The 12,775-nt window shown below is 36.3% G+C and overlaps 1 protein-coding gene across 1 annotated transcript; it reads right to left on the bottom strand.

Moving 5' to 3' along the window:
- Positions 1-2,828: 2,828 nt before the first annotated feature.
- On the bottom strand, positions 2,829-11,036 carry LOC111056557 (multifunctional methyltransferase subunit TRM112-like protein). The gene is made up of 4 exons (XM_022343931.2): positions 10,632-11,036; positions 7,342-7,443; positions 4,969-5,061; positions 2,829-3,406 (listed from the first exon to the last, which is right to left on the bottom strand). The coding sequence occupies exons 1-4, from the start codon at positions 10,707-10,709 to the stop codon at positions 3,305-3,307; spliced, it is 375 nt and encodes a 124-aa protein (XP_022199623.1). The 5' UTR covers positions 10,710-11,036; the 3' UTR covers positions 2,829-3,304.
- Between the last annotated feature and the right edge of the window lie 1,739 nt (positions 11,037-12,775).

The following is a 12,775-nucleotide window of genomic DNA, read 5'->3' as shown; positions in this document are numbered from 1 at the left end:
ATTTGAGATTGGTCATTATTGACAAGAATCAACCATTTATATAAGATGAGATTTACCTGAATCACTCTGGAAGGCGTTGGAAAAGGAAGAAACAAACAATGCTTTCCTATCATTTCCTCTGACTTTATAACGTGAATCTCACTACAGATAGATGGCTTCCATCAAGGTAGATAGATAAATGATAGACAATGCTTCCATTTTCAAAATCTGTCACAAGAGTGAGGCAATCAATTGTGCGGAGTATGGCCTAACACGCAGTTGCTCTCACTTTATTGTTACTAATTCTCCTTGTAGCCTCAGAAAAATGAATGCCATGGACGTATTCAGCAAAATCGAAGTATGGAATCATTACATACAGTGACCTCCTTTGAAAGGGATTATGGATTTGTCAAATCACTACATAAAATAATGTTTCATCATATCCTATACTAATAAACGAGCAACTTCTGTTTATAAGTTTGTCTTTCACGGGATCTCGAAAACAGCTCCAACGATTCTCACGAAATTGAGAACATAGTAAGTTTATAATATAAAGATTCGATTGCACTAGGTCTCATACCTGAAAAAACTCGCTGAAGGACATTAAAAGGATAATTATTAATCATCCTTGGAAAAACATCTGATAATAATTATTTCGTCGTCTGTTGGTGATGGAAGTGAGTGAGCGAGCTCGTGTGTGTTGGACTGTGTCAAAATTATGACTCTTGTTGAACTTTTGTAATCATTCAATCAGGTATTTAGTGCCGGTTGCAAAAAAGCCGGGTTATTTTCAATCCTGATTAATTCCAGTAGATCATTTTTGAAATGGCCTTCTCTGATTTGGTTCACGTGAAGTTAATCAGGATTAAAATTTAACCGGCTTTTGTGCAACTGGGCCTTTGTGTGGGAAATTTTTGCATTCCTCTGGGAATTAATCTCGTAATAAATGTTTTATGCTTTTGTACTCCAGAGCGAAGCTCGGTCCCCGATATTCCATAAAAAAGTTGGAGTTGATTGTATGATGAGCAAATTGCTTCTCTCTTATGCAATTCCTTAGCGGCGTCTCAAGACGGGTGGTTAGAGCCGCCGCGACTAGAGAAAAAAATATTCATTAGATGTGAATAGTAAAAGCAGTATAGTAGCCAACACTTATAATTCAACTGCCATCATATCCTTCTTACAACATAAAAATCCAATAAGTCATCGAATCTAATGAATTTATAGGTTACTAGCGGTGGCTCTAACCACACGTCTCGAGTCGTTGCTAAAGAATTGCACCTTTAGAGGCGATTTCCCATGGATGGCTCTGCCTCCAGATTCTTTATGATTGGTATTATTTTAAATCCTTGGTTTATGTAAGAATGTAACCTTAGTAGCCTAAATCAAGAACAACATTCGAGACGCCATTTACAACATACTACTTGATCTGATGCAAAGTGTTGAAACGTACTTCAAAGCAACCACTAAAACTTGGGTTCGCTATTCAACCGATAGGCCTACCAATGTTATTTTGAAAACAACATGAAAAAATCTGGTTTGGCGCACTCACACAACTTTCCTTGCCGTTATGAAAATTGATCACCTGACGCTAGTGTTCCCGCGCATCTCAAGTCTACTATTCAAAGATTTGAGCCAGCTGGTGACAGGGCAATAACGCTGGAGACACACGAGGTCTGCTATCTCTTCGTAGTGAATCATTTAATAGAATCAACAGTTGCCAACAGTTTGCAATTGGATAATCACATTTTCTCGAATTTCGAGCTTATTTTTAATTTTAGGTGAAAATGTTACTAGACATTAATTGTAGAGATTCTCATGCTCAATCTATTCCACTCGATTTTTTTTTGTTTAAATTGTATATGAAGCCTGATAATTGAGAATCTAAAATCAAACTTTGCATAGATGGGGCGGATCTCCTGAAATTTTTACAGATATGGGACTTATTGCAGTTGATAGAGCTTATCGATGACTATTTCAGGTATAACTTTAATCAAAATCGTTGGAGCCGTTTTTGAGAAAATCGCGAAAACCCCTTTTTTTGACAACATTTTCGCCATTTTAGCCGCCATCTTGAATCGCATTTGATCGAAATTGTTCGTGTCTAATCCTTATATTGTAAAGACCTTACGTTCCAAATTTCAAGTCATTCCGTTAATTGGGAGATGAGATATCGTGTACACAGACACTCATACACACACACAGACCAATACCCAAAAACCACTTTTTTGGACTCAGGGGACCTTGAAACGTATAGAAATTTAGAAATTGGGATATCTTAATTTTTTTCGGAAAGCAATACTTTCCTTACCGTACCTATGGTAATAGAGCAAGGAAAGTAAAAACTTGGGATTTACGGTTATCAAACAGAAATATAACTGAAACAATATTCATATTTATTTTGTTTTTCTTAACAATCAAATAAGTAGCCTACGATAAGTTTCTTTGCTGCACCCTCTTGAATAATAATGATCGATAATATGATTCATAATTAAAATAATCTGTTTTCAAACAATAACTACGGTACAGATTCCAGTTGGTTATGTCAATGGCTTGAGCGTGAGAGAAATGGAGTGAGGGATGATACTAGCAATGCCAGACAGAATGGGAGTCGAACCCAAGATCGTTAGCAGTTTGAAGTTGGAATGATGCTGCCCACTGGGCTTCTCCAATAATACATAATGATGATATTCTGATTCAATATGTGGATATTGGATATCTATATTCAATATAGATATCCAATATCCATAATGAATCAAACTACCACAATTAACTAACCATTCCAACTTCAACTACTAAAACAATATCAACTCCAGTACTAGGTAGCAAATTAAGAAACAAGAACACAATAATATGAATTTTAAAAACGTATTTTTAATAAATTCAAAAACAAAAAATCAAATTGTAACCATTCAATTTGTAAAATTGGCAATGGAGAACGTTCAATAAATTGAAAGTTTTACATTTCTAAATCTTCAAGAAGTTGAAAGCGTAAAAATTTCAATTTAATAATAAGAATTCAACTTCTATTATTGTATTGAAAGTTAAAACGAAAATGAACAGTGTATCTTACACATTCTCACCTGAATAGACAGAAAAATTCAACAAAAACATTTCATCTTATCAATGTAAATGAGCACCTCTGATCTACATTCAACAAGATGTAGTATGTTTGATAAATCTGTGAAATAACTTTTCGTTGTAACGACAGAAATAAAATAAGAATCGCACTTGTTACTGTTCAAATGCTCCAAAACTGGAATGACAACACAGTTAATCATAAGAATCCAATCTTAAAAACTGAACCACATTTCTTTTCAAGCTTATATTACACTTCATCCTCATTTAATAACATATTTGGGATTCCTGATGTAATTGGAAACTTCCTCCCTGATTCAGGACACACTAGGTCACCGTTTATGACATCAATCTGAAAAATGAAGAACACAAGCTAGGTAAATTATTTTCTCTTCAATCCAAAGAAACTCTCTTGTAAGAAAAAAGAAAACATTGTTTTTTTGTAGGATTTTCAGAATTCACATGTTTCTTCAACTGTTGTAGCTAACTAGGCAAGATCAATCAAAGAAAGCTAAGAAAATTTGAAAATCAAGAAATAAAATAGATGGTAAACAATTGTCTTCTTTAGGGGAGGAATCTACCTGTCTGAGTAGCCGAACTTGAAAAAACAAATTCCTTCTACAGTGAGAGGCTCAGTACACTTATTTTATGAACCTGCATCGTATTTCTTGAGAACAAATATTACTGCAAAAATTATTTGATTAGATATAAAGTTAAAAGTGCCCGCAAAATTTCTACAATAATTATTGAGTATTATGAAACACTAATTCTAATGACTGGATTTGTTAGAAACATTTTTTAAAAGAAAGCAATGCCTAATAATTTTACTCGGCAACGAGTTTACTTGCAGAAATATGGCTATATTCAAATTAGACTATTTTGTATTAAAAATTTTAGGGCCGGTTTCCGAGCTCGGGATTTATCTAAGTTCTAGACTTTAAACAGCTGTAGTCAGAAAATTGGCTTTCCTAAACAGGGCGTAGTCGCATTTTTTAAAACAATATTTATTTTCTCATTTCTGTAATTGGAAACGTTTTTCCTTGACAAAAATAAACATTCCTAAATATTTCAAAATAGCTGAAACTTTACACTATTTTCTCTTTATTTTATTTTGTGTTCAATTTTCTAGTTTTTCGAAATTATTCAAACAACGACTACGACTAAACCATGTTTCGGAAAGCCAATTTTCTGACTCCAGCTGTTTATAGTCTAGAACTTGGTCAAATCCCGAGCTCGGAAACCGGCCCTTAATTGGAACTCCAAAATAAATAATGATGAAAATAACAACTTTATCATTGAATGAAAAACTTGAGGGGAAAAATGTATAAAACAGTCGTGCGACCCGCGTTGACGTGCTCTGTACGTCATACTGGGTAGTTAAAAAGGCCCATGAACACAGACTGGAGGTCACTGAAATGAATATGCTGAGGTGAAGTTTCGGTGTAACTAGAAAGGATAGAATCCGATATGGATTGATAAGAAACAGAATGAAGGTTACAGAAATATCAAAGAAAATACAAGAAAAAAGACTGCAGTGGTACGGACATGACGAGGTACAAGAGAGGACGATTATGTGGGAAAAAAGATCGACCACTTAGATGTCGAAGGCACTAGGAAGAGGGGAAGACTTAGGAAGAAATGGGAAATTGTATTGCAGAGAAGGGACTAACACCAAATGAAGATCACAACCGTGACTCCTGACCTGAGTGGGAAAAGGCTGAGGAGAAGAAGATGATAGCAACTTTATCAATGATACATAGCTACAGCCAATGTTAGTAGGTAACCAATGTCTGTCTACTAACTTTGAGCTACAGCTACTCCGGATCATCCATGATTAATAACAAAGCTAAGGTCTTGTCGATTTAGTCCTGAAATATCACTTAACACCTAGGTGATCAATCATGCATAACTTACCTCAAGTAATACATGATGGACTTTCTTTAGGAAATCTTCATTGTTTTCGTAATCTTCTATCAGGGCTTGAGGTAGTTCTCCAACATGCCCCAGCTGGAAAAAAGCACAATATTATTGATTGTTAATTGTTATTCACAAGTCAGAATAACTATCAAATAGATTAAATATGATACATTTGGAAATGAATAATCTTTCAGTGGGGATGAAAAGAAGTTCACCGAACGTAGTGAGGTCTATGTTTTAACTATGTATGTAACGCATTTACGGCCAAACGCGTTGATAGAATTCTATGAGATTTGGCAGGAATATTCCTTTCTTAACTGCGCGTCGAAGTATACACAAGGTTTTTTGAATTTTTTCATTTTAAGGATAATATCAAAGGAAAAGGAATTTCCTCCATACTCTGATATCACTATATATATATATATATATAATCTACTCTGAAGATAGGATTATTAATCAGACTATAGAATTATTCATAATCAATCAGCTGACAAGTGGATTATTCATTGCATGCATTACACAGATGTCTGGAGGTGTCTATTTCTATAAGGTTCATGTTATACGATGTATGCCGCGGCGTTGGCAACGCTGAACCAAGTTATAAACAGTCCAACTGAGACTGGTACCGCTGGAACTAGAACAGGTCAGATACTTGTTGATGAGAAAACTGCGTGAGGTCTACTGTTAACCACAGAACTACTAGTATACATTGCTGATATGAATGATTCTTATTAGAGATACACTGTAGTGAAATAAACGTATGTCAAATAACTAGAGGTGTGTGCAATATTACAGGAGCTATTTCTGATATTTTATACACACATTATCCGACATTCTGTTTTTTGTGATGGTAAACATTAGAGTCAAAACTTTAAACCAGATTTTATGGTTTCATTCATTGTTCAGGTTTGTATATATTATATTCACTCTTCTTTTTATGGCTGATTATTAAAACACAATAAAAATTATAAAAAGAACGTTTTATATTATTGCAACATTACTAGTTCCAACTCTAAGGACCGGTTTCCGAGCTCGGGATTTGGCTAAGTTATATACTATGAAGACTATGAAGAGCTGGAGTCAGAAAATTGGCTTTCCAAAACGGGGCGTAGTCGCAGTTTTTATTTTCTCATTTCTATAATTATTGAAAACGTTTTTCCTTGACAAAATTAAACATTCCTAAATAATCCAACATAGCTGAAACACTATTTTCTCTTTATTTTATTTCGTGTTCAATTTTCTAATGTTTCGAATTTAATTCAAACGTTACTATGACAATGACTATACTACGACTACGCCCCGTTTCGGAAAGCCAATTTTCTGACTCCAGCTGTTCAAAGTCTAAAACTTAGCCAAATCCCGAGCTCGAAAACCAGCCCTAAATGTTGTTCATTTGTTTTTTTAACACTTAGACAAGTTATAGAATAGACACGCTGGGAAGTCTACATCTACTTCCAAATCCACCCATCTTGACGTCACAAAAGTGACGTCACGCATCGTATGGAAAACTTTCAGATTGTGTCTATTTCAGATTCAAGGTGTTTTTAGATTATTTCCAGCTACGGGCAAAAACGATATCGGTTAAGTTATAATGTGTTATGTGATATCGGCTTCAAAGTTATAATGTGTTTTGAAAATAATAAGGTACGGTAGCCTACAAAACTAATTTATTGTCATGCTGCAATGAGTTCACTTACATCATAGCCAAGGATAATATTACAGTTACAACTTACAATATTTATGTGTATAAATTTCAACTTACGCATGAAAAGATATTCCACTTTTTTTCCTAAAAAATTCAGTGCAATTATATGCTGCGCAGGAGATTACCATTTTCATAAATAATAATTACATAAATATATAACAATCTGCTATAGAAAACAAGCTATGTTTAACGGCAATGCATTGTTTAGCAACAATGTAAGTTAAACACCACAAACACTTACACAACAAACTCAAAAAGTTTGCTAAAATTTCTATACGATGCGTGACGTCACTGTTGTGACGTCAAGACGGGTGGATTTAGCAGAAGATGTTGGTTTCATCGACTTTCAGTATGAATATACAATGAGCCGTGTCTATTCTATAACTGGTCTAAGTTTTAACACTGGCTCTTGAAGAGTTGAAACTAGTAGTGTTTAAAATAGCAATAAAATAAAGGGTACTTTTGATAATTTTTTATTGTGATTTATTACAATTTACAATGTAATTTTTCCTAGTTATAACTCTTGAGAGTGCACCTGGCTAATCTCAGTGACCTTCAAGTCTAATGATAAGGCGGATTACCTCTAGATACTCAGCAATCGACACAATATTACAAGATTAGTTTAATAAGCACTGCTTATTAATCTATGTTGTTAATTGACTTACTTCATCAGCAGCCGTCCACAAAGTTCTCCAATCCAACTTGGGGATCATCCTTGAAACGAAATCCATGTTGAAATCAGTTTCAGAAACTTTCACGTCTTTTGCCTGAAATATAACAATAATAGGGAATAGAGTACATACTGAGATAGAGAGCTAACTTATAACATCGATATTATTCTTTACTCTTCCTATCTTTATACTGTATATTACAGATCATTGTGTTAGTATGTTTAGAGAAAAAGTAGGAATACGGAGGAGAGAAGACTTATTCTTTTTTCTGTGGTATTAGGAATATAAACCGAAATGGTTCTATATTATCAGACATTAAACAGGTAGGGAAAAGTTGATAATGGCCTGAACCAATATATGCACTTATACCAGTTCATTTGTGTTACTAAACAAAAATTGCTGTTGGTTTAATGAATCAGTTTGAAGAACTATTCGGCTGGCGTCTTCAACGCTATTATACTTCAATCAAACACCCTATCTAATAAAGAAAATACAGAGCCGTAAGTCATTAAGAGTGGTACAATGATGATCTTAGCCACGCTGAAGAGACTTATGCTTGCTTTTAAGGATAGGTATGAAGGTGGCAATGATCGTGACCTGGAGAGATACCAACGTGCGAAATCCATGTTAAGAAACATATTGAGCAGGCTAGGAAGCTGGCAACGGATGCGAGGATCGAGAATAGGTACACAAAATCGCTGTAAGGCAGCATGAAATGTCATTAACTCACATCGGTCCTTGGCGAGAAGACAGCTTGATTTTGAAAGTCCTGATGTATTGAACAATTTTTTTGATTCGTTGAACAGTATTGTGAGTGATCTGCCTATAGTTGATGGTGATCCAGTTGAACTCCTGGCTGCACAAGTTCCACCAGTGCTGGCTCGTCTGTCTTTCTTCCACCCCATCACTCCGCCTTGTCCTGAGGAAGTTTGTCCGTTCTTTGGGATAAATAACCTTTTCTCAAGTATGCAGTTTGGTGAAAGAGGTCAACTGTTGATGCAGTAAATCGAGTGACTCAGCGGATTGATTCAGTGCTTGAGGTGAGTCCCTGGCACTGGTCTTGTGTGATTTGAGCAGAGCTTTCGACTGTACTAACCACACCACATAGTGATCAAGAAGCTTCGTTATTATGGGCTCTGAAAATCTTAGTCATACCTAACTGGGAGAACACAGGTTCTCCCTCATTGGGAGGAGCTGCTTCCTGTCCACTCCCTGTGAATTTTGGGGTAACTGAGGGTTCAATACTGGGGCCGATCCTGTTTATCATAATGATCAATGACCTTGACAACAACAATGGCTCAACTCTCCTCTTTGCTGTCATCTGGCATTGACCTTCAGCAGGTGTTGGGAGATGTCAGCGGAGCATCTGCAGTCTTCAGGAGATGTCGTGGTCCAGTTGATTAGATGCTAACCCGGACAAGATATTTATCTAACTGACTGGGAGGGCACAAGTGGTGTCTCTTGGAGGAGCTTCTTCCAGCCCACTTCCTGTGAATTTTGGAGTGCCACAGGGTTCAATACTGGGACCAATCCTGTTTATCATAATGATAAATGACTTGGACAACAACGGCTCGACTCTGCTATTTGCTGATGATACGTCCTTATTGTCATCTGGAGTGGACCTACAGCATGTGCTAGAACTGTCAGCAGAGCATCTCCAATCTTCAACCTCATGGTTCCAGGCAAATCGCTTTCAGTTGAATGAGAACAAGACACAAAACATAATCTGCAGTTTGTCTCGCAGCCTGCCAGCTGAACAGGACCCTGTAAAGCTGTTAGGGTTTGTATTGGACTCAAAACTGAACTGGGCTAGCCACATCCAACAAGTGACCAGGAGGCTGTCGCGAATTTGTTTCTTGTTGCTGAAGCTGAGGGGACATGTGACAGAGGCATATCTGGTAATGACTTACCATGCACTTTTCCACTGCCATATCTCCTATGGTCTGCTCATGTGGGGTCATTCAGCAAGGGTGGTGGAAGTACTTAAGCTGCAGAAACGGGCTGCACGGATTATAACTGCTAGTGAACATCGAGCACACTGCAAGCCCCTTTTTGTAAGACTGGGTATTATGACAGTTGTCAGCCACTTCCTTCTTCTCTGCCTGCTGCATGTCAAGAAGAATCAGCATGGTTTGTTGACTCGGAATGATGTGCACCATCACAACACTAGGCATCGAGAGCTGCTTGACATCCCGAGGGTACGTCTTCAGAGGTCGCAGGTGTGTTATGGGAGTGCAGCATTACGCTACTTCAATAGACTGCCTGCAGGAGTGAAGCAGTTGGATTTGCGTGATTTTGAGAGAGTGGTGACCGGATTTATGAGAGTCAGAGCCTACTATGAAGTGCGTGAATACATGAGTGATGATCTGACTCAAATTTTAACTACTTAGTCACTTTCTGCCATCTTGATCTTGACTTGAGTATGAAAGTGTTGTTTTTATTGTGTAATGACGCCATCGATCCCACAGATGTGGGTAATGGATGAAGAAGGAGGTATATAAGGTATATAAGGTATATCTCGGGCCTCTCCCGTGTCTCAGATGGACACGTTACGTTGTCGGTCCCGGCTGTCTAAAAAAGTGGTTAGGTCATGCTGGAGGCCCTGAAATTGATCAGGTGCGACCAGAAAACTCTGACACCAGACCTGGATATTTGTGTAACGTAAACTGTCAGCACAGGTAGGGCTTCTACACCAATAGAAATTCGTTAATTTCAGCTAATCTATATCAGCTAGTGTTTTTATTGGTGTAGGATCCCTACCTGTGCTGACGTCACACGAATGCAATTTGACTTTGTTCACGGAGGTAGTGTTCTGAGAGACTGAGACGCCCGTATAGTTGGGGTCTTTATACATATGTCAACTATAGAAGCTATAGCAGATAATACAGCACGACTTGACTCGTCACTTAGGAATTATACTTACTATAAGGCTGCCAAAAACGTAAAGCTTAAGAGACACAATTTTTACGAGGGGAATGTTTCTACTGAAAACGGTAATGCATGTACAACATTTTATCATAATATAATACATAAATTTAAAATTTAATAAAAGCTTACAAGTCACAATAACTATTCGAATCCAACCGGATTGACGACTAATGTAGGCTTACACCGGTGTCATTTTAGAATAAAAATGTCAATGTATAAAGTACACTTTATCTTCAATTGTAAAATATTCGAGAACCTTTGACTACTTGCAGTTAGTAGAGAACTTGAAATAAATAAGATTAAAAATTATTAGCATGCATGAAGGTAACATAACCTATAAAAGATTGTAATCTTACCACTATTTTTAAAGGATATCCCACGCTTACACCTTTCAAACACCGTGAGGTCAAAAAGTTATGTGTTAAGAGTTTCATTCTAATCTCAAGAGTTTTGAGAAATCAAATATAGTTTTCTTTCAACCCAATTAAACAAAATAAAGTACGCAAAATCTGTTTCTCAGTCAATTTCACGACCACGAGCGTCTGCTCAGTCTGCGTCTGCGCTTTGGAAATGAAACGTATTTTAGCGCTCTGTGTGGGCGATTTGTCAACTACATGATTTTAAAAATTAAAAAAAAACGGATTTCTTTTATTTTTACTTTCCTTGCCCTATTACCATAGGTAAGGAAAGTATTGCTTTCCAAAAAAATTTAAGGTACCCTAATTTTATGTTTTCTATACGTTTCAAGGTCCCCTGAGTCCAAAAACATGATTTTTGGGTGTTGGTCTGTGTGTGTGTGTGTGTCTGTGAACACGATAACTCCATTCCTAACTAGTAGTTCTGTGATCAGTAGACCTCGCGCTCAATTATTTACATTGACCTGTTGTTATGTTTTCTCAAAAATTAATAAATAATTTATCAATTTAAAATGTCTAGAAAGAATCCTAAATAAACGTAGAGCTTTCTGTCCTATCGTACCGCGACGTGTCGTCCCGGAATGTGAGTGTGAGCGCTGTTATCAGGTCTGGCTGCAACTGCTGTCTACAACAGTTTATGATGAATAATTCTATAGGCTGATTTTTACTCTAATATCGGCGTATGAAGGAGGCTCCTTTTTCCTTTTATATTATCCTTGAAATGCAAAATTTCCAAAAACCTTGTATATACGTCGACGCGCAATTTAAAAAGGAACATACCTGTCAAATTTCATGAAAATCTATTACCGCGTTTCGCCGTAAATGCTCAACATATAAACATTAAGAGAAATGAATCTTAGACCTCACTTCGCTCGGGAAATATTAACCGATTGACTTGGAAAAACTTAAGGTCCTTATACCATGAGGATCCGACAATAAGAAATTCAATAAAATTCAAAATGGCGGATAATGGCTAAAAAAACATATTTTTGACGGTTTTCTCGAAAACGGCTTTAACGATTTTCTTCAAATTAATACCCTAGATAGCTATTTATAAGCCCTATCAACTGACATGAGTCTCATTTCTGGGAAAATTGCAGGAGCTCCGTAATATTCCTGAGAAGAATGAATTTTGTTAAATTTCTATCACGATTTTCCCAAAAATGACTTGACCGATTTTTTTCAAATTCATACCCTGTATAGTTATTTATCAGCTCTATTAACTGGCATGAGTCTCCTCCCTGGGAAACTAACAGGGGTTCCACCCCATCCCTGAGAAATTTACTTTGTAACCTCCTTCTCGTGCGTGAGGTAGGTAGGTAGGTATTCAAAAGAACACATGTCGATATTTTATTTGTAGAACAGCTGTTTTGACAACTTTTAAAAAATCCTCAAATTTCATAATATTCAAACAAAGGAAACTGTACTCTGAAAACAATAACAATAGTATAGTCATAGTTTTAATGGGTATTTAGTTGCCAATCGGCATAATGTTATTCCCCGAAATTATCCTCTTTTGAGAATGAGGCTCAATGAGCAAGGAAAGTTGTGTGTGTGTACCACACCAGATTTTTTCAAACTTCTTTCAAAATTTACTTTTTTCTCTAAAAGAAATAGACTTTTTACCATATTTTTGTGGTTGTTTTCTTCATAATCCACCCCCTCCAATAAAGATTTTTCTAATAATTTATTATTAGAAATAATTAATATTATAATTATTAATAAAATAATAATTTATTATTTTCTAATAATTTATTTAGCCTACTCGAAAATATTCACATTCATCAAAAAGCTTTTTTCTCACAATTTTTTCCTCTAAAACGTACAGTAAATCTTCCACTTACTCAATTTTTCAAAGAAAATAGGCTAATTATTTTTCTTATTTTCTTACAAAAAATGACTAATATTCATTTTTCGCCACACTGCACAGAAAGCAGCTGTTTTCCAGTCCCTACGTAGATCTGAAAGACATTGTTTGCAGACGACTCTCGTCTGACGTCAGAACAGGCTTCTTTCCGGCCTAGGCCGGAAAGAGTACCCTTTCCAGCTGCTAACATGGAACTAAGAAAGGTGATCAAAAACAG

Source organism: Nilaparvata lugens, chromosome 6 (assembly GCF_014356525.2).
Source record: "Nilaparvata lugens isolate BPH chromosome 6, ASM1435652v1, whole genome shotgun sequence".
NCBI classification, from domain to species: Eukaryota; Metazoa; Arthropoda; class Insecta; order Hemiptera; family Delphacidae; genus Nilaparvata; species Nilaparvata lugens.
This window is presented reverse-complemented; position numbering and strand designations above follow the sequence as displayed.

Bases quoted from the DNA above. Each gene is read 5' to 3' on its own strand.
- LOC111056557 (XM_022343931.2), bottom strand. From the start codon at position 10,709: ATGAAACTCTTAACACATAACTTTTTGACCTCACGGTGTTTGAAAGGT. The intron at 7,444-10,631 runs GTAAGATTACAA...GTTATATTTCAG, and splicing joins GATATCCTTTAAAAATAGTG to GCAAAAGACGTGAAAGTTTC. The intron at 3,407-4,968 runs GTAAGTTATGCA...TTCATTTTTCAG, and splicing joins TCCATCATGTATTACTTGAG to ATTGATGTCATAAACGGTGA.